This window comes from Arachis stenosperma, chromosome 9 (assembly GCF_014773155.1).
Source record: "Arachis stenosperma cultivar V10309 chromosome 9, arast.V10309.gnm1.PFL2, whole genome shotgun sequence".
Lineage (NCBI taxonomy): Eukaryota > Viridiplantae > Streptophyta > Magnoliopsida > Fabales > Fabaceae > Arachis > Arachis stenosperma.
In genome coordinates this window covers 154,439,210-154,456,856 of record NC_080385.1, presented here as the reverse complement: position 1 = coordinate 154,456,856, position 17,647 = coordinate 154,439,210, and the positions used below count along the sequence as shown (strand labels likewise).

At 41.3% G+C, this 17,647-nt stretch overlaps 2 protein-coding genes across 3 annotated transcripts; both read right to left on the bottom strand.

Annotated features, from left to right (window-relative positions):
- Nucleotides 1-44: 44 nt before the first annotated feature.
- On the bottom strand, nt 45-6,236 carry LOC130950170 (uncharacterized). Its single transcript, XM_057878706.1, has 9 exons — nt 5,263-6,236; nt 4,137-4,874; nt 3,737-3,889; nt 3,471-3,586; nt 3,138-3,348; nt 2,784-3,021; nt 2,425-2,575; nt 1,965-2,318; nt 45-1,433 (listed from the first exon to the last, which is right to left on the bottom strand). Exons 1-9 carry the CDS (start codon nt 6,224-6,226, stop codon nt 393-395), a joined length of 3,966 nt encoding a protein of 1,321 aa, XP_057734689.1. The 5' UTR covers nt 6,227-6,236; the 3' UTR covers nt 45-392.
- Nucleotides 1,488-5,029, bottom strand: LOC130951153 (cysteine-rich receptor-like protein kinase 25). Of its 2 annotated transcripts, XM_057879780.1 has the most exons (7): nt 4,137-5,002; nt 3,737-3,889; nt 3,471-3,586; nt 3,138-3,348; nt 2,784-3,021; nt 2,425-2,575; nt 1,488-2,318 (listed from the first exon to the last, which is right to left on the bottom strand). In XM_057879780.1, the coding sequence occupies exons 1-7, from the start codon at nt 4,954-4,956 to the stop codon at nt 1,929-1,931; spliced, it is 2,079 nt and encodes a 692-aa protein (XP_057735763.1). In that variant the 5' UTR covers nt 4,957-5,002; the 3' UTR covers nt 1,488-1,928. The 2 variants fall into 2 exon arrangements, with proteins under 2 accessions (XP_057735763.1, XP_057735764.1); XM_057879781.1 differs by lacking the exon at nt 2,425-2,575 and having other exon boundaries at nt 2,041-2,318; nt 4,137-5,029.
- Nucleotides 6,237-17,647: the final 11,411 nt, after the last annotated feature.

Here is a 17,647-nt window from a genome sequence, read left to right as displayed (position 1 = left end):
CACTTCAATTAAATGGTAATGGAAAACACAAAACTTGTTGGCTTCCTCGTGCCGCCCTACCTACCCAGTGATTTGGTAATATTATTATCTGCTTCAAGGTAGTGGATGGTGGCAAATCTACATCTACCCCATTTAAAAGCACAGTTTTTTTACAATATATTGTTTGGGTGTGGTCATTTTCCCAATTTTACATTAAGGTGAAATATTTGTGCACTGAACTGCCCTTTCTTTATTAGAAGTTTGAATACATTATGTTGCGGCACATCACAACATGCTCAAGTGATGAATCAAGTAAGCGTTCTATTATTCAGATAAGTAGGAAAGATCACCTCACATCACAGAAAAACCAACAGAAACAAATGAAATAAAGCAAAAAAGTTAAACACATTCTTCTACTCCTGGAGAAAAGAAGCCAAGAGTTTGTTCAATTTTAAAGCATTTTCAGTCTCAGGATGCAACACATGATAACAATGATCCTCCTCTGCCTCTTCAAATAGTTCAATCTTGCCATGCCACCCACTATTCTTGACAGCCTCATAATACCAAACCCCTCGATCCCTCAGTTTAAATTGATCCTTTCCAGCAACACACACAATCATCTTGGAGCACCCAAGAGAAGCCAAGCTAGGTGCCCCTGCACTCATTGGGTTGATCATTGGGTTATCTATTCCACCTGGCGCAGAAGGATACACAAACTTCCAAGCCAAAATGCTAGAATCCACCTCAGGGTCTAGAACATTTTCTGATCCATAAAAGAAAGGGTGGCACAAAAGAGCACCATGTACTCTAACATTGCCCGGCAAGGCTTCAGCGCCAGCGCGCATCGCAATGTTATGTGCGATGTTGGCACCGGCGCTGTCGCCGCCGATGAAGACCTTGTCAAAATCACCATTTTCAATCAACCAAGGCTCTGTGTTAACTCTGGTTTTGTTATCAGAATGAGATGCTACCCATTTGAGAGCGTCCCAACTATCATGGTAACATGCAGGGAGAGGATTTTCTGGTGCCAGCCTGTACTCCATGGAAACCACTATGAACTTTCCTTGTGGAGCAAGGTAACTGTTGATATAGTCATGGAACCACTGAGAGAAAGGAGATCCCAAGAAGAATGAACCACCATGAAAGTAGACAAGGATGGGAAGTTTCTCTTTCTCATTGGTGAGCTTTGGAAGGTAAATGCGAGCGGAGATTGGAGGGCTGTGTGAGATGATTATGTCTTTGGATGAGATACCGGTTTTTGGATCATCAAGAAGTGGTGGCACAAATGGTATTTGTATTAACCGTTCCACGGTCCCATCACTGAAGACTCTGATGTATGGAGGAACCTCTGTAACAATCTCTTTCTTGTTAGAGGAAGGTGTGGTGGTGGGTGTTGCAGAAGCCATTTCTGTTAATGAATTGTGAAGTATGCAGTTCCTGGGGCAAAAACGTGCCTAGAAATTTTGTCCCTTCAAAGAAAAGTATATATAAGCTAATTTTCATGAGGAAGTTTCTTTGGAATTAGGTGGTAATTCAATAAAAAAATGTAAAGTAATTTAGTTTGATTATTTATGCGAAAAATCTAGGTACTAAAATTCAAGGATTGACTTGACTTGGGATGAACTATGTGTGGTTATGTTGTAGCAGAAAATTCAAGGATTGACTTGGTCGTCTCTGATAATTGTTAATTGTGTTTGTAGTGATTTGTGAATTATCATTATCCATTTGTTGACAACGACCAGAGAACTGAGAGTGATCATCTTTTGTAACAAGAAACTTGTACCAATTATTCGATTTAAGGTGTCTAACATAATACAAATTTGGGTGCCCAATAATATTTTTGTTTCTTTTTAGCAGGGACTATGAGCCCACTATGCAATGGGCAAATAACTAAATCATTAGTGAATGAAGTTCAGTTTGGAATTTTTGTTGAACAAATATATCACTAGCTAGCGAGGGTAGACCTCTGTAATGGAGGTAGATACATTTGAGTTTTCCATCTCCTTTGATGGCAAAGTTGGCCGATTTATTGAACTCTGACTTGTGCTTGTGTTTGTAGACTTGTCTGATGATGTGTTCACCATCTCTTTTGTTGGGAAATTGGAGTGAGATCTGCTCCCAATATAACCAGCTGGTGGTTGTGCAGGACTTGCAAGAGTAACTGTATGGCTGTTTAGCATTAGAACTATAGCCTGCATTGTTGGTCTTTGTGCTGGATCCTCTTGTACACAGCATAACCCAACATGGATGCATTTAATTACTTCGGCTCTTGAATATGATTCTCTCAGACTCGTGTCTAGTAGCTCCAATGGGGTCCCATCTCTCCAATGTTTCCAAGCCTATGAACAATAATAAAATAGTACATTTAGGTGATATGAAATCAAAGAAACAATTTTAATTTGGCTCTAAAGTGATACTACCAAAGGAGGGTTGGACTAAGCTCACATAGTTCAAGAGGTCCCCTGCATAGCCTGAATCATAGAAGGATGTTATCTTCTTTCCTGATATTATCTCTAGAACTAAGACACCGAAGCTGTAGACATCCGTTTTATCAGAAAAGTGTCCACGCATTGCATATTCTGGAGGCATGTATCCACTAAAAACAAGATAAATAGTATCTTAGCAGTGGTTTTTACTTGTGAAAAGTGATAAAAGAAAGATGAATAGAAAACAAAAACTTATAAGCATTCTTATTTTTCAATTAGGATGTGACTTTCATGTTGACCCCCCTCCCCCCCCTCTCTTTTTTTCTGTTGGATCAAATCATGAGTAATAGTAGATAAGTAAAATAAAGAATAACTTACATTGTTCCAACAACTCTATTGGTGTTTGCTTGAGTTTGATCAGCACCGAAAAGTCTTGCCATTCCAAAATCTGAGATTTTTGGGTTTGAATCCTCGTCTAGTAGTATATTACCGGCTTTAAGATCACGATGTATGATTCTGAGTCGGGAATCTTCATGAAGATAGAGTATTCCTCGAGCAATTCCTTCTATGATTTTGTATCGTCTTGGCCAACTCAACTGGTGTTGTTTGCTGGCATCTGTGTTATAAAAATAAATTCAAATGGCGAATAAGAACTCAATCCTTACTTCAATTACAAACTTAAGCAATTGCATTCACTGAAAATAGTCATCGTACATATTCTGATGGACATACCAAATAGAAAACGGTCCAAGCTTTTGTTTGCAACAAATTCGTAGATGAGCATTTTCTCTTCTCCATCCAAGCAAAATCCGAGTAGCCTAACAAGATTTCTATGTTGGAGTTTGGCTACCAAAAGTACCTCATTCTTAAACTCAATTATTCCTTGTCTAGAGTTTCTTGATAGTCTCTTCACAGCAATATCTTGCCCATTAGGTAGTGTACCCTGAAAATTCAAACATCCATCCTGTTAAAACTTCTATTGTCTATTTCAAAACCAGAATGATCTAATTCTTGGAAAGTACCACCCATGATTCTAAAATTTGTCAACAATGCCATAGTATATACCTTGTAAACCTCACCAAATCCTCCTTCCCCTAATTTATTGCCACCAGAAAAGTTGTCTGTGGCCTCTATGATTGTATCAACATCAAATTGCAAGAACTCTACGCTGGAAATTTGAACTGCAGAAGAACATAGAGGATGGAATTATCTAACAGCATAACAGCCTAGAATAGATTCAAGCATATATGACTAGAAGTTTCAAACAAAGTGCTAATGTTATAAGGGAAGTGAGAATCCAAGTGAGAAATGAAATGAAACTTCCACATTACCACTACTTTCCAGAGTTCCCTCTGGCACCGAATTGTTCTTCTTCCTTCTTGTCCGTGTAGATATGATCCATAAGGTAGCCAAGAAAAGCAACAAAACAATCACAATTGGAACTACAATTGCGATTATTAATACTGCATCTATATTGGATTTATCTGTAAAAATTGAATCACCATCCACTAATATAAGTTACCAACTGATCATGTTTCGTATACATTATAGTCAAAATAGTCGCTAAAAGATCATCAATTTGGTACTCAAAACTATCATCAATTTAGCATTTCAAAGATCAATTTGAGGCATCTAATCTTTGGAATACTAAATTGATGCAGACATTTCTTACCATTAACCCATAACATGTTCTAACTAAGATCATTAGAGAGAATTTAAATTCCATAGTACCTTTAGGGTTTGGGTTGGACTGTGGTGGTGGCAGAGGCACATCCATCTCATGGTAAAAGGGGTACAATTCAAACCTAACATTACAACTTGGAATCAGCACTCTTCCTCCTAACTTTCCATCACAGCAAGAAGGTAATTGTCCAGTTCCTATTTTGAGGCATTTCTGGCATCCAAATTCTGACAAATCCGGTGTGCACTGTGCTAGCGTGTATAGAGTCTGGAAGCTTGAAATGTTTGCTTCTTTGGTACCAAACTTCTTGTCAGCGCCACCCTTCGCCGCCTGTTCCGCCGCCGAATTCATCGTGTCTCCTAACACCGTCATGAAGTGGCTTTCATCTGACACGTCTCCCGTGTTGGATAGGGAATACACAGGAACCTCAGCAGCTACAGAGAAAAACGGTTGGTCCGAGTAACGAACCATGCACTCTGCAAACCATATAACTGATTCCTTCCCCACGGGGCAGAAATCAGGTTGAAGAACCTTTTTGGCTGCGGCGGAAACGCAGTCGTGGCATGCGGTGGGGGTGAGGTCTCCACGGCAGAGGAAGGAGCCGTAGATGGTGTTGTTAGGGGTGTTGGCGCCGATGGTAGTGTTGTAGTAACCGTTTTTGGCGGTTGAGGAGTTCGACGTGAGCCATGAAAGGAGCTGGTTGAGGGTAGTTTGGTAAATGCTGTTGGGAGAATAAGTTGTTGTGTTTGGACAGTAGTGAACCGCGTAGGTCTCATCAGTAACTGCTTCTGTAGTTATTAATGCAACAACGCTCAGAGTGATCAAACAAAACAAAGGATAAGGAGCACAAGAGATTTTGAGGTGCAGCATTATTTGTTTTTGAGTGTTCTTTCAATTGCCCACAGTGGGAAATTTTTTATTAGAAGCAGAGAAAGAGTGAGAGACAGGGTGTATGGAACGTGTTCAAGTTCTACGTTGACGCAGGGTGGGTCAAAGTCGTTAAAGATACATCAAAACAGAGATATTTCAAGCTAGCATTTAAGAAAGGAAATACATACATAATACGTTTTTTTTTTTTTTTTTGGTTACTTCAACCAAGGAGTAATTTGTTGTGAATACGAATTTATTTAAAGGATTATCACTGGTTAACATAGTTGAATACATACTTTTAATTAAGGAGAAAAGAAGCCATGCGTTTGATCAATTGAGTGGCGGTGTCAGATTCCGAATTGAACAAATAAAAAACATGATTCTCATCCTTGTCTTCAAAGAGCTGTATCTTCCCTTGCCACCCACTCTTGTTCACAGCTTCGTAATAGCAAAGCCCTCTGTCCCTTAAATCATCCTTGCCAGCAACAAGCACAAGAACCTTGGAACACCCAAGTCCATCTAAGCTGGGTGCACCTGGACCCATTGGGTTGATCATTGGGTTATCAATCCCTCCAGGTGCACAAGGGTACACTAACTTCCAAATCAAACGGTTCATATTCTGCTCCAAATTCGTAACACTTTCTGATCCAACAGGTTGCGAGCCCCAGAAATAAGGGTGGGATAAAATAGCACCTGATATTTTAACAGCACAAGGCAAAGACTCAAGCCCTGCACGCATGGCTATGTTATGGGCAATATTGCCACCGGCACTGTCACCTCCTATGTAAACCTTGTCAAAATCACCATGATCAGTCAACCATGGCTCGGTGTTGGTGGTGTTTCTGGAAGCATGAGATGCCACCCATTGTAAAGCGTCCCAACAGTCGTGGTAACATGCAGGTAGAGGGTGTTCCGGTGCTAGCCTGTACTGCACGGAAACCGCTATAAAATCGGCTACAGAGAGCAACTTGTTGAGATGGTCATTGTAGAGCTTGGAGAATGCGGATTCAAAGAAGAATCCACCACCATGGAAGTAGATGTAGATGGGGAGTTTCACTTTGTCATTGTCAAGCTTTGGAAGGTAGAGGCGTGCAGAGAGTTTGGTGTTTTGTGAGATGATTATGTCCTTTGATGAGACACCGGTTACAGGATCATCAAGGGAAGGCGGCACCGGTGGAAAGCTTCGAGGGCGTTCGACGGTGCCGTCGTCGTAGACACGGATCCAGGTGGGGATCTCAGAGACTATCTTTTTGGCAGTGGAAGAAGCCATTTGAGTTCAGTTAAGTGGCGAGTGGCGACCAGGGTGGGTGGCACGGGCACATTTTATAGGAAGAAGAGGGACCCACAGTTACCTTTTAGTTAGTATTTCATTTTTCTTTCATCTCTATCCCGATTTCCCACTAAACTCATCTCAATTGGGGATTCAAGGGACCTTATGACAAGATCGTCATGGATGCCGATATGTTCTTTCTTTCCAATACTGGAACTTCTCATGGATCGGATCAGTTTCATTTCTGATAGGCAGGATCCTCAAGAATGAGGCAAGCCTAGAGCATACGTGAAACTAGTAAGCAAAGATAAGCATATTGGAGACTCAAGATTCCAGAGAGAGAGAGATTTAGAGAGTATTCATGGTGAATATCTTACAATGGTTTTATTGAAAGATTAACTTCTGAGTTTTACAAAGGGAGAGCCCTCTATATATAGAGGCTCTTGGGTAGTGGAGGATAAGAAGGAATCTTATCCATCATTACAAAGAGACAAACAACTTTAAGCAAGCTACTTAAATACAGACACGTGGACCGCACTACTAAGAGATAAGAAGGAATCTTACCTCTGGTTACATCATGACAACTTTATCTCACATCACTCCTTTTTATGATTACAAAAGGACAAACTTACTTTATGTCACACCATATTTTACATGATTATAAAAGACAAAATATCATAATTACTTATGGACATTATAATTGTTGCTGGGTCCCATTCTTCACGGACTGTATTTCGTAATGGGCTCATGTTCATCAATGTCATCCACAAGGTCATGTGGTCCTTCTGTGCATTGATCCTCAGTATCATCGTCTTCAATTCCAGCATCCACATATGTTGGGCTTGGGAGTTCTGGATAGACCCTTGATCCTGGTTCTTCATCTTCAATGTTTCCGAAGCCATAGGTGGCTTGATCTTCAAAAGGAGAACTCCATGGGTGTTCATCCTGGTAAAGTGGTGGTGTAGGATAAATCACAGATGAAGCAAGAAAGTTGGCTTGGAATTCTCTTAATTCTTCCTGTACAGTCCTGGAAGAAGAAGCTTCCTCTTCTGATGAAAGTGAGAGTCCTTCAATGGCTTCTGTGAGTACATCAACATTAGGATTGTTGTGGAAGGTGAGATATTTGGCCAGATTGTTGAGACAGTGTTTCTCATCTGTTGGCCATATCTTTGAATAACCAACAATGTTGATGTTGTTTCTGGTGTAAAGGATTCCTTGACGGAAAACAAATAGCCTTCTTAAGACAAAGGCACAGTAAAACCTGTGTCTCAGCTTATCAGAAATGTTCCAAACGTCATGGTCTGTTAGTGCACTGAAGAGTTTTCCTCTCCAAAATGGAATAGGTGCAAACATCTTGAGAAGTTTCTCAAGATTTGTTCCTGAGAAGCTTTTGTCACAGAGAAATCTATACATAGCAATTCCAGGAACTATGATGGCGCAATCATACTGAACAGAGAGCGCCCACATGAACCATAGCATTTCTTCAGGAATTTCACCTTTAATGGTGGGTATGATATGATAAGGTGTTTTCGGGTGAAAATGTTGAGGTTTTGCTGTGATTTGGGTAACAAGGAGGAGCCTGTGTAACCAGTAAAACAGGCATTCTTCGGCTAGGATCTTGACTTCAGTAGCAGTCCTAGGTCGACGGGAAAAAGGAAACAGTCCAGGTTCTCTTCTATAGAACTTATGATCTTGAGGGCAATCTGGAAGAGGGAAGGTTGGCGGTGAAGCTCTATTCATGGCTAGGATGTGAAGAACTTTGGGTGGAAGTTCTTTGGTTGGTCTGGAAAGGTAGTCAGCTATGGTGTTGTGGTTTCCTTTGATGTGTCTTACTGTGAATTTATAGCGTGAAAACCAATCTTTCCATCTTAGAAGTTGTGAGTTTGGTAGTATCTTCCTCTTGGTGTCCAGCATAGACGGAAAGGACGTATTGTCCATTTCCACAATGAAATGATATGCACTCAAGTGAAAGCTGAACTTCTCGATTCCTCTTTTGACTGCGAGGATCTCCTTGTATGTAACATGGTAGTGTTTTTCTGACTCCTTGAACTGTCCGCTAGCATGCGCACAGTAGTGTCTTGTTCCATCAATCTCTTCAAGGAGAACAGCTCCCCAGTAGTTATCACTAGCATCAGTTTGCAAGATGCGTTGTCCATTGCTAGGAATCTTCAATGGTGGGGGTTTCTGTGCTACTTCTTTCAGGTGCTTGACAGCTGTCGTCTGTTCAGGACCCCAAGGTGGGGGTTGCTTCTTTAGTAGTTTTGACAACTGGCTTGTATGTCTCGTCACATCCGGAAGAAAGTCACGGATGTAATTGATGATGCCTAAGAACTGTTGGACCTGCTTTGTTGTCAGGTGATCATCAGGAAAGTTGAACAGTTCCTTTGAGATGTGCTCTCCAGGCTGGAAGAAACCATTATTGAAAGTCATTCCCAAAAAATCAATTTGGGCCTGACCAATAAGGCTCTTTTTTTCAGATAGTATTATTCCATATTTTTCCACAATTTCAGTAAACTGGATCAGAAGGGCCTGATGAGTTGGGCCGTCCTTTGAGAATAGTAGAATGTCATCTACGTAGATGAGAGCTGAGTGGAGTATGGGCTCAAAGATTCTGATCATAGTTTTTTGGAATAATGATGGGGCTACCTTTAGTCCAAATGGCATAACCGTCCATTGGTACTGTGCATCAGGTATGCAAAAGCCCGTTTTGTATCTGTCTTTGGGGTGGATCCCCAATTGCCAAAATCCTGCTTTGAGGTCAAACTTACTGAAAAGTTTAGCTTCACTAAGCCGAGGAGTTATGGCGTCAATCTTTGGTAGTGGAAACTTGTCGTCTTGCAAGAAGAGGTTTAAGGGTTTGTAATCAATCACCAATCTCTTCTTTCCTCTGATCTGTTCAGATCTTTTTCCACATAGAATGCTTGGCATGCCCAGTTGGAAGTTGTTGGTTCAATCAAACCTTGCTTCAGTAACGAAGCGCATTCTTCTTTTGCTAACTTCAAATCTTCAGGATTCATTCCTGAATGGGTTGCCTTGGTAGGGTTGATGTCTTCATTCTTCTTGAAGGGCAATTGAATGAAGAACTCTTGATTCTTCCATAAAGGAAGAGGGTGATTAAACTTGTCATGGCTGTCACAACAAGTTTTTAGTAACCTGTTCTGAATAGCTTCATAGTCTGAAGGAGCCTTGCTAATTTCATAGATGCCTCTGTTTTCGAGAAATGGCAAGAACTTCTTTTTGAATTTCAGTCCTTCAGGCCATATTGACATTCCCTGCGTTTGGTAATATGCATCAAAACCAAACAGTACATCCTTCTCAGGGAGGTAGCTTCCCAGAACCTTCAGCCAAATTACCATTTCAGGAAATATTTGTAGCCCAATATTTCTTCTGGAAATATGATCAATAGTAAATCTTCCTTGGCTGGCTGTTGTATAGATCTTGTCATGAGGAGCCCAAATTTCATCGGATAACAGATTGGGCCTAACAACGGTTGCACAAGATCCTGTATCAAGCAGTGCTACGGCCTTTTTTGGGACATCATACTTGGATGCCAAAAGTTTGACTTTGAAGTGAGGTCGTTGGATTCCGTCAATTCTTTTGGAACCTAAGCTTCCTAAACATCCTTCTTCTGTCATCCACTGTTGAGGCGGAGCAGGTGCCATATAGTGGATTGGTCTGTAGTCATCATCAGAGAGATCATCTTCAGGATTGTGAAGCACGTACTTTGTGTATTCATCTGCTTCTGACTGTTCTTCAAGGATAGATTCAAGATCTTCATCGTCTCGTGTTAAGACAGCATCTTGTAAAGATTGAAGCATCTTTATCTCCCTCTTGCTCGTCTGCTTCTTATTGGGACATTTCTTGGCAAAGTGCCCAGTTTGTCCACAAAGAAAGCATTTGTTGGTTCGCTTGTCCTTGAAAGTCTTTTTTCTGAAGAACCGCTTCTTTCCTTTGAACTTTCTTCTTCTGCCAAAATGGCTTTGATCAAAATATGATCGTCTGGTTCTTCTGAAGTGGTGCCTCTTTTTTGTGTGGCAATCACAAGAGTCTTTATCCTTGCATTTGATCTGCAGATAAGACTTGTTGCACGCTCCCTTTAGTTTGAGGGAATTCCTGGCTAGTTGTTTGAACAGGTCTTGCTGGTTGCAGAGCTTATCAAGAGCTGCTAGAGCCAATTGATAGATTTCTCCGAAGGTTATTGTTGGAATATCCTTCTGATAGATGGCCATTGTTCTCCGTATCTCTGGTAGGAGCTCTTTTGGGAGTGAAGCAAGATACACTTCCTTAAGCGTTGAATTGCTCTGTCCTCCAAGAGGATAGTATTTGGCTTGCATTCTTTTGAAATGCTTTTCCAGATCTTTCTTATTAAGTGAACAGCATTTCATCTCATAGTATTCTTGGGAATTTCTCTGCTGGATAATCCCAATGTCTCCTAGGAATTCTCGATGCAGTCTTCCTAGAAACTGAGCAGCACTTCCACTAGTGAGTTGCATTCGCTCATACTCATTTAGTGTGTTTATCCATTCTCTAAGATTGCCGGTCATCCTGGTGACAAACTCAGAGAGTACTTGCTGGATATCTGCATTAGGGCCGGACATCTTGGTATCAATCCAGGCTCCAAAATCATTCAACCTTTCTCTGTACTTGTGAGGAGGAAGGTTATCGAAAGTGAAATAATGGTTGCCTGCTTTTGTCTGAGTGGACTTAGTCTGTGGAGGATCATCATCTTCTTCTTCTACGACTATTCCTTCTCCTTTTTCTTCTGAGGTTGGGTTGGCCTGATCAACCATTGCTATTGCAAAAAGATCTGCAATTTGATCTTCCTCAGATGATTCTTCAACCGAAAAGTCTGATGAGTCAGACGTTACTTCTTCAAATGAGTCACTTGAAGTGACATCTGCATCAATTATTCCGATTGTTTTCTTTTCTGGTGCCTGTTCTTCTTTTCTTTTAGAAATTGTCTCAGTTTTTTCCCCAGAAATTTCTCCTCTGAGAAATTCTCTTTCTGACCATGGTGGATTATGCATCCTTTTTTGTGAAGGTCCTGTAGGTTGGACCGGGTGTGGCTTAGGCTTAGGCTTTGTGTGTAGTCTTCGGGCAAGATGGTAATGGGTCTTGAAGATGTTGTCATAGTCAGGTTCATTTATGGTTGGCTGCTGTGGAGGAATGTAAGTGGGTGTGTATATGGGATACTGTGGTGGATATAAGGCTAAGGGATCTGTGGCCAAAGCTTGTGGCTTGGGTTGTCTGGCTTGGTCTTGTTCGATTTGTCTGATCTGGGCTTTAATACGGGTAAGCTCTTGGTCTTTCTTTTGGAAATCTGGGCCAAAGTAATGGGTTTGGATGTAAGTCTTTAGGTCTTGGTCAAGTTTTTGGGCTTGTATGGTCAGTCTATTTTTTAGCTCATCAACTTGGGTTTGAACTGAGTACACTTGTGAGGACAGGTTGTCTGTCTTCTCAACGAGTATTTCCAAGGTGTGATCGATTCTCAACAGGACTTTGTTTTGGCTAACAGCATTCTCCGTTTGCCAATTCAGGACTTCATCTTGAGGTGAAGTTGACTGGATTCCTTGTGGAGTTACTCCTTTTGGGGCTATGTATGGCCGTCGAGTAATCCTTTGATTATCAGTGGAAATCTGTAGAGGAGGAAATTCCTGCTCATAAGGTTTGAGAGTTGCTATACATGGTACAGCAATAGGATCTGAGAATTGAGGCTTAAGGACTTTCTTTTTCTTCTTCCTTAGGTAAAACTTTGGTGGTTCCTCAGGTTCATCTGGTGGATAGAACTTTGGAGGAGCAGTACAGCTCTGCTTCCTGTTCTTCTTGGACTTCTTCTTTTTGTAGTAGTCCTCATCTTCTGATTCTCCCCAAGCATCGCAGTCGCAATCTGAGTCACACATACTGTGATCAACATCCCATATGAAATGGCCATTGACGTGTGAGACATAGACTGGCTTTCCTTCTTCATAGTAGTGAATTGGGGGGTCATCTTGATCACTGGTATGTTGAACAGTGAGAGGAGAGATCATATAGATCTTTCTGGAAGATGACTGTCTAGAAAAGGATGGTCGTCCTTCTGTTCCTGGCCTTTGGAAAATCGTTCTGACTGATCCGTCAGTTTCTCGTGTGACCATTGGTGGCACGGTTGTATGGACGTCAGGAGTGCTTTGTGGAAAAGCTCTCTCATAGTTAGTAATCCATTCCAATGGTACTATGGCAGCAAGCTCATCTGGTGGAATCATCCTTGGGATGCTAACTATGGCCAGACCATGGTTTTTGTCTGTGAACATCAAAAGCGCATCATGAGTGGTGTTTGGAAGGTTCAGATCCAAAGCGTGATCTTGGATTCTGTACAACACTTGGTGATGGAGTGTTGCTTGTTCAGCACTGGCGTCTTGTGTAACACCAATCAACTGGATCTGTATCCGGATCCTTTGGGAAAGGGTCGGATCTGTAAGCCTGATAGTGAAATCTGGCGAGATTGTAAGAATCACACTTCCATTGGTGAGAGTGGATACAAGCGCTCCAATAAGCGCATGTTGATACTCTTTGAAAGTAGTATCTAAAAGTGCGATCTTTGCGGTGACAGGCAGTCCTTTTCTGCCATGTAAGGTTAGAATCAACCTTATGGCTCCAAGGTGCAGGTGAGTATATCCTTGTGACAAGTATTCACGAATGAGTTCTTGAGGGATCTCAATCGTAACATACTGTTCTGCAGAGGTGGCTTGAAGACCACACTGTTGTAAACGGGAAGTTTGAATCACTTCCTTAACAGGAGGTGATGATCTTCTTCTTATGAGTTGGCGAATATTAAACTGCTTTTGCCGGTGGTAGAAAGTGTATGGGTTTATAAGAGGTTGTTGAGTAGCAGGGATCTTTGAATCTTCTGGAACATGGGTGATTTCAACAAGGTTTTCTATTTTGTTGGATAGGGTTTTATGGACAGATGGTGGTAAATGATCAAGAGAAAGTTCTGTATTATGAAAGATAGGTTGGCTAGATTCAGATGTTGACATGAATATTTCAAATCTCTCTTACTCTCTATCATCTCCAATATACCTTCTCTTTGCTTTAGTTCATTAGGCTCTGATACCACAGGGTGCATCCAGACGTACTTCTGAAAGAACATACCAAGGGACCAACACATCCTGTCATCTCTATCCCGATTTCCCACTAAACTCATCTCAATTGGGGATTCAAGGGACCTTATGACAAGATCGTCATGGATGCCGATATGTTCTTTCTTTCCAATACTGGAACTTCTCATGGATTGGATCAGTTTCATTTCTGATAGGCAGGATCCTCAAGAATGAGGCAAGCCTAGAGCATACGTGAAACTAGTAAGCAAAGATAAGCAAATCTCTCTCTCTCTCTGAAATCTTGAGTCTCCAATATGCTTATCTTTGCTTACTAGTTTCACGTATGCTCTAGGCTTGCCTCATTCTTGAGGATCCTGCCTATCAGAAATGAAACTGATCCGATCCATGAGAAGTTCCAGTATTGGAAAGAAAGAACATATCGGCATCCATGACGATCTTGTCATAAGGTCCCTTGAATCCTCAATTGAGATGAGTTTAGTGGGAAATCGGGATAGAGATGACAGGATGTGTTGGTCCCTTGGTATGTTCTTTCAGAAGTACGTCTGGATGCACCCTGTGGTATCAGAGCCTAATGAACTATAGCAAAGAGAAGGTATATTGGAGATGATAGAGAGTAAGAGAGATTTGAAATATTCATGTCAACATCTGAATCTAGCCAACCTATCTTTCATAATACAGAACTTTCTCTTGATCATTTACCACCATCTGTCCATAAAACCCTATCCAACAAAATAGAAAACCTTGTTGAAATCACCCATGTTCCAGAAGATTCAAAGATCCCTGCTACTCAACAACCTCTCATAAACCCATACACTTTCTACCACCGGCAAAAGCAGTTTAATATTCGCCAACTCATAAGAAGAAGATCATCACCTCCTGTTAAGGAAGTGATTCAAACTTCCCGTTTACAACAGTGTGGTCTTCAAGCCACCTCTGCAGAACAGTATGTTACGATTGAGATCCCTCAAGAACTCATTCGTGAATACTTGTCACAAGGATATACTCACCTGCACCTTGGAGCCATAAGGTTGATTCTAACCTTACATGGCAGAAAAGGACTGCCTGTCACCGCAAAGATCGCACTTTTAGATACTACTTTCAAAGAGTATCAACATGCGCTTATTGGAGCGCTTGTATCCACTCTCACCAATGGAAGTGTGATTCTTACAATCTCGCCAGATTTCACTATCAGGCTTACAGATCCGACCCTTTCCCAAAGGATCCGGATACAGATCCAGTTGATTGGTGTTACACAAGACGCCAGTGCTGAACAAGCAACACTCCATCACCAAGTGTTGTACAGAATCCAAGATCACGCTTTGGATCTGAACCTTCCAAACACCACTCATGATGCGCTTTTGATGTTCACAGACAAAAACCATGGTCCGGCCATAGTTAGCATCCCAAGGATGATTCCACCAGATGAGCTTGCTGCCATAGTACCATTGGAATGGATTACTAACTATGAGAGAGCTTTTCCACAAAGCACTCCTGACGTCCATACAACCGTGCCACCAATGGTCACACGAGAAACTGACGGATCAGTCAGAACGATTTTCCAAAGGCCAGGAACAGAAGGACGACCATCCTTTTCTAGACAGTCATCTTCCAGAAAGATCTATATGATCTCTCCTCTCACTGTTCAACATACCAGTGATCAAGATGACCCCCCAATTCACTACTATGAAGAAGGAAAGCCAGTCTATGTCTCACACGTCAATGGCCATTTCATATGGGATGTTGATCACAGTATGTGTGACTCAGATTGCGACTGCGATGCTTGGGGAGAATCAGAAGATGAGGACTACTACAAAAAGAAGAAGTCCAAGAAGAACAGGAAGCAGAGCTGTACTGCTCCTCCAAAGTTCTATCCACCAGATGAACCTGAGGAACCACCAAAGTTTTACCTAAGGAAGAAGAAAAAGAAAGTCCTTAAGCCTCAATTCTCAGATCCTATTGCTGTACCATGTATAGCAACTCTCAAACCTTATGAGTAGGAATTTCCTCCTCTACAGATTTCCACTGATAATCAAAGGATTACTCGACGGCCATACATAGCCCCAAAAGGAGTAACTCCACAAGGAGTCCAGTCAACTTCACCTCAAGATGAAGTCCTGAATTGGCAAACGGAGAATGCTGTTAGCCAAAACAAAGTCCTGTTGAGAATCGATCACACCTTGGAAACACTCGTTGAGAAGACAGACAACCTGTCCTCACAAGTGTACTCAGTTCAAACCCAAGTTGATGAGCTAAAAAATAGACTGACCATACAAGCCCAAAAACTTGACCAAGACCTAAAGACTTACATCCAAACCCATTACTTTGGCCCAGATTTCCAAAAGAAAGACCAAGAGCTTACCCGTATTAAAGCCCAGATCAGACAAATCGAACAAGACCAAGCCAGACAACCCAAGCCACAAGCTTTGGCCACAGATCCCTTAGCCTTATATCCACCACAGTATCCCATATACACACCCACTTACATTCCTCCACAGCAGCCAACCATAAATGAACCTGACTATGACAACATCTTCAAGACCCATTACCATCTTGCCCGAAGACTACACACAAAGCCTAAGCCTAAGCCACACCCGGTCCAACCTACAGGACCTTCACAAAAAAGGATGCATAATCCACCATGGTCAGAAAGAGAATTTCTCAGAGAAGAAATTTCTGGGGAAAAAACTGAGACAATTTCTAAAAGAAAAGAAGAACAGGCACCAGAAAAGAAAACAATCGGAATGATTGATGCAGATGTCACTTCAAGTGACTCATTTGAAGAAGTAACGTCTGACTCATCAGACTTTTCGGTTGAAGAATCATCTGAGGAAGATCAAATTGCAGATCTTTCTGCAATAGCAATGGTTGATCAGGCCAACCCAACCTCAGAAGAAGAAGGAGAAGGAATAGTCGTAGAAGAAGAAGATGATGATCCTCCACAGACTAAGTCCACTCAGACAAAAGCAGGCAACCATTATTTCACTTTCGATAACCTTCCTCCTCACAAGTACAGAGAAAGGTTGAATGATTTTGGAGCCTGGATTGATACCAAGATGTCCGGCCCTAATGCAGATATCCAGCAAGTACTCTCTGAGTTTGTCACCAGGATGACCGGCAATCTTAGAGAATGGATAAACACACTAAGTAAGTATGAGCGAATGCAACTCACTAGTGGAAGTGCTGCTCAGTTTCTAGGAAGACTGCATCGAGAATTCCTAGGAGACATTGGGATTATCCAGCAGAGAAATTCCCAAGAATACTATGAGATGAAATGCTGTTCACTTAATAAGAAAGATCTGGAAAAGCATTTCAAAAGAATGCAAGCCAAATACTATCCTCTTGGAGGACAGAGCAATTCAACGCTTAAGGAAGTGTATCTTGCTTCACTCCCAAAAGAGCTCCTACCAGAGATACGGAGAACAATGGCCATCTATCAGAAGGATATTCCAACAATAACCTTCGGAGAAATCTATCAATTGGCTCTAGCAGCTCTTGATAAGTGATGTGTGGAAAACGATCCAACACAAAACTCACCGGCAAGTGTACCGGGTCGCATCAAGTAATAATAACTCACATGAGTGAGGTCGATCCCACAGGGATTGAAGGATTGAGCAATTTTAGTTTAGTGGGTGATTTAGTCAAGCGAATCAAGTTTTGGTTGAGTGTTTTGTGTTTAACAGAAATTAAATGACAGTAAATGTAAAGGGGAAAGGGAGAAGTGCAGTAAAATAAAGAACAGAAGAGTAAAAGTGCAGAAACTTAAAGAGCAAGAAAGTAAATGACTGAAACTTAAAGTGCAAGAAACTTAAATTGCAGTAACTTAAATGGCAAGAAAGATAAATTGCTAGAAGATAAAAGGGAATTAAGGAGTGGGATTGCAAGATCTAAACAAAGAAAAAGTAAATTGCAGTAATGAAGATAGCAGAAATTGAATTGGATGCAAACAGAAATTTAAACAGCAAGGAAATTAAAGTGCAGTAAAGGTTCACAGAAGAACCAAAAGTGATCTCAGGATCCCAAGGGCTTAGGTAGCAGAGCCTAAAACCTAATTTCCTTCCCAGATCTGAATGAATTAAGCAATTAACAGAAAATTAAAGAAGGAGCAGTAGAAGAACAGAATTGAAAGTGAATTATGCAGAAAACAAATTTAAACAGAGCTAGAATGGGAATTGGGACAGAATTTCCCCAATTTCACACATCCACAACTCAGAAACACAAAGAGTAGAATTGCCCAAGGGAAATGAGGAAGGAGATCAATCAATTCTCCCTTGATCCTCTGAAGTCTCGGCCAATTCTCTCAAGAACAATTCCAAGAGAGTCA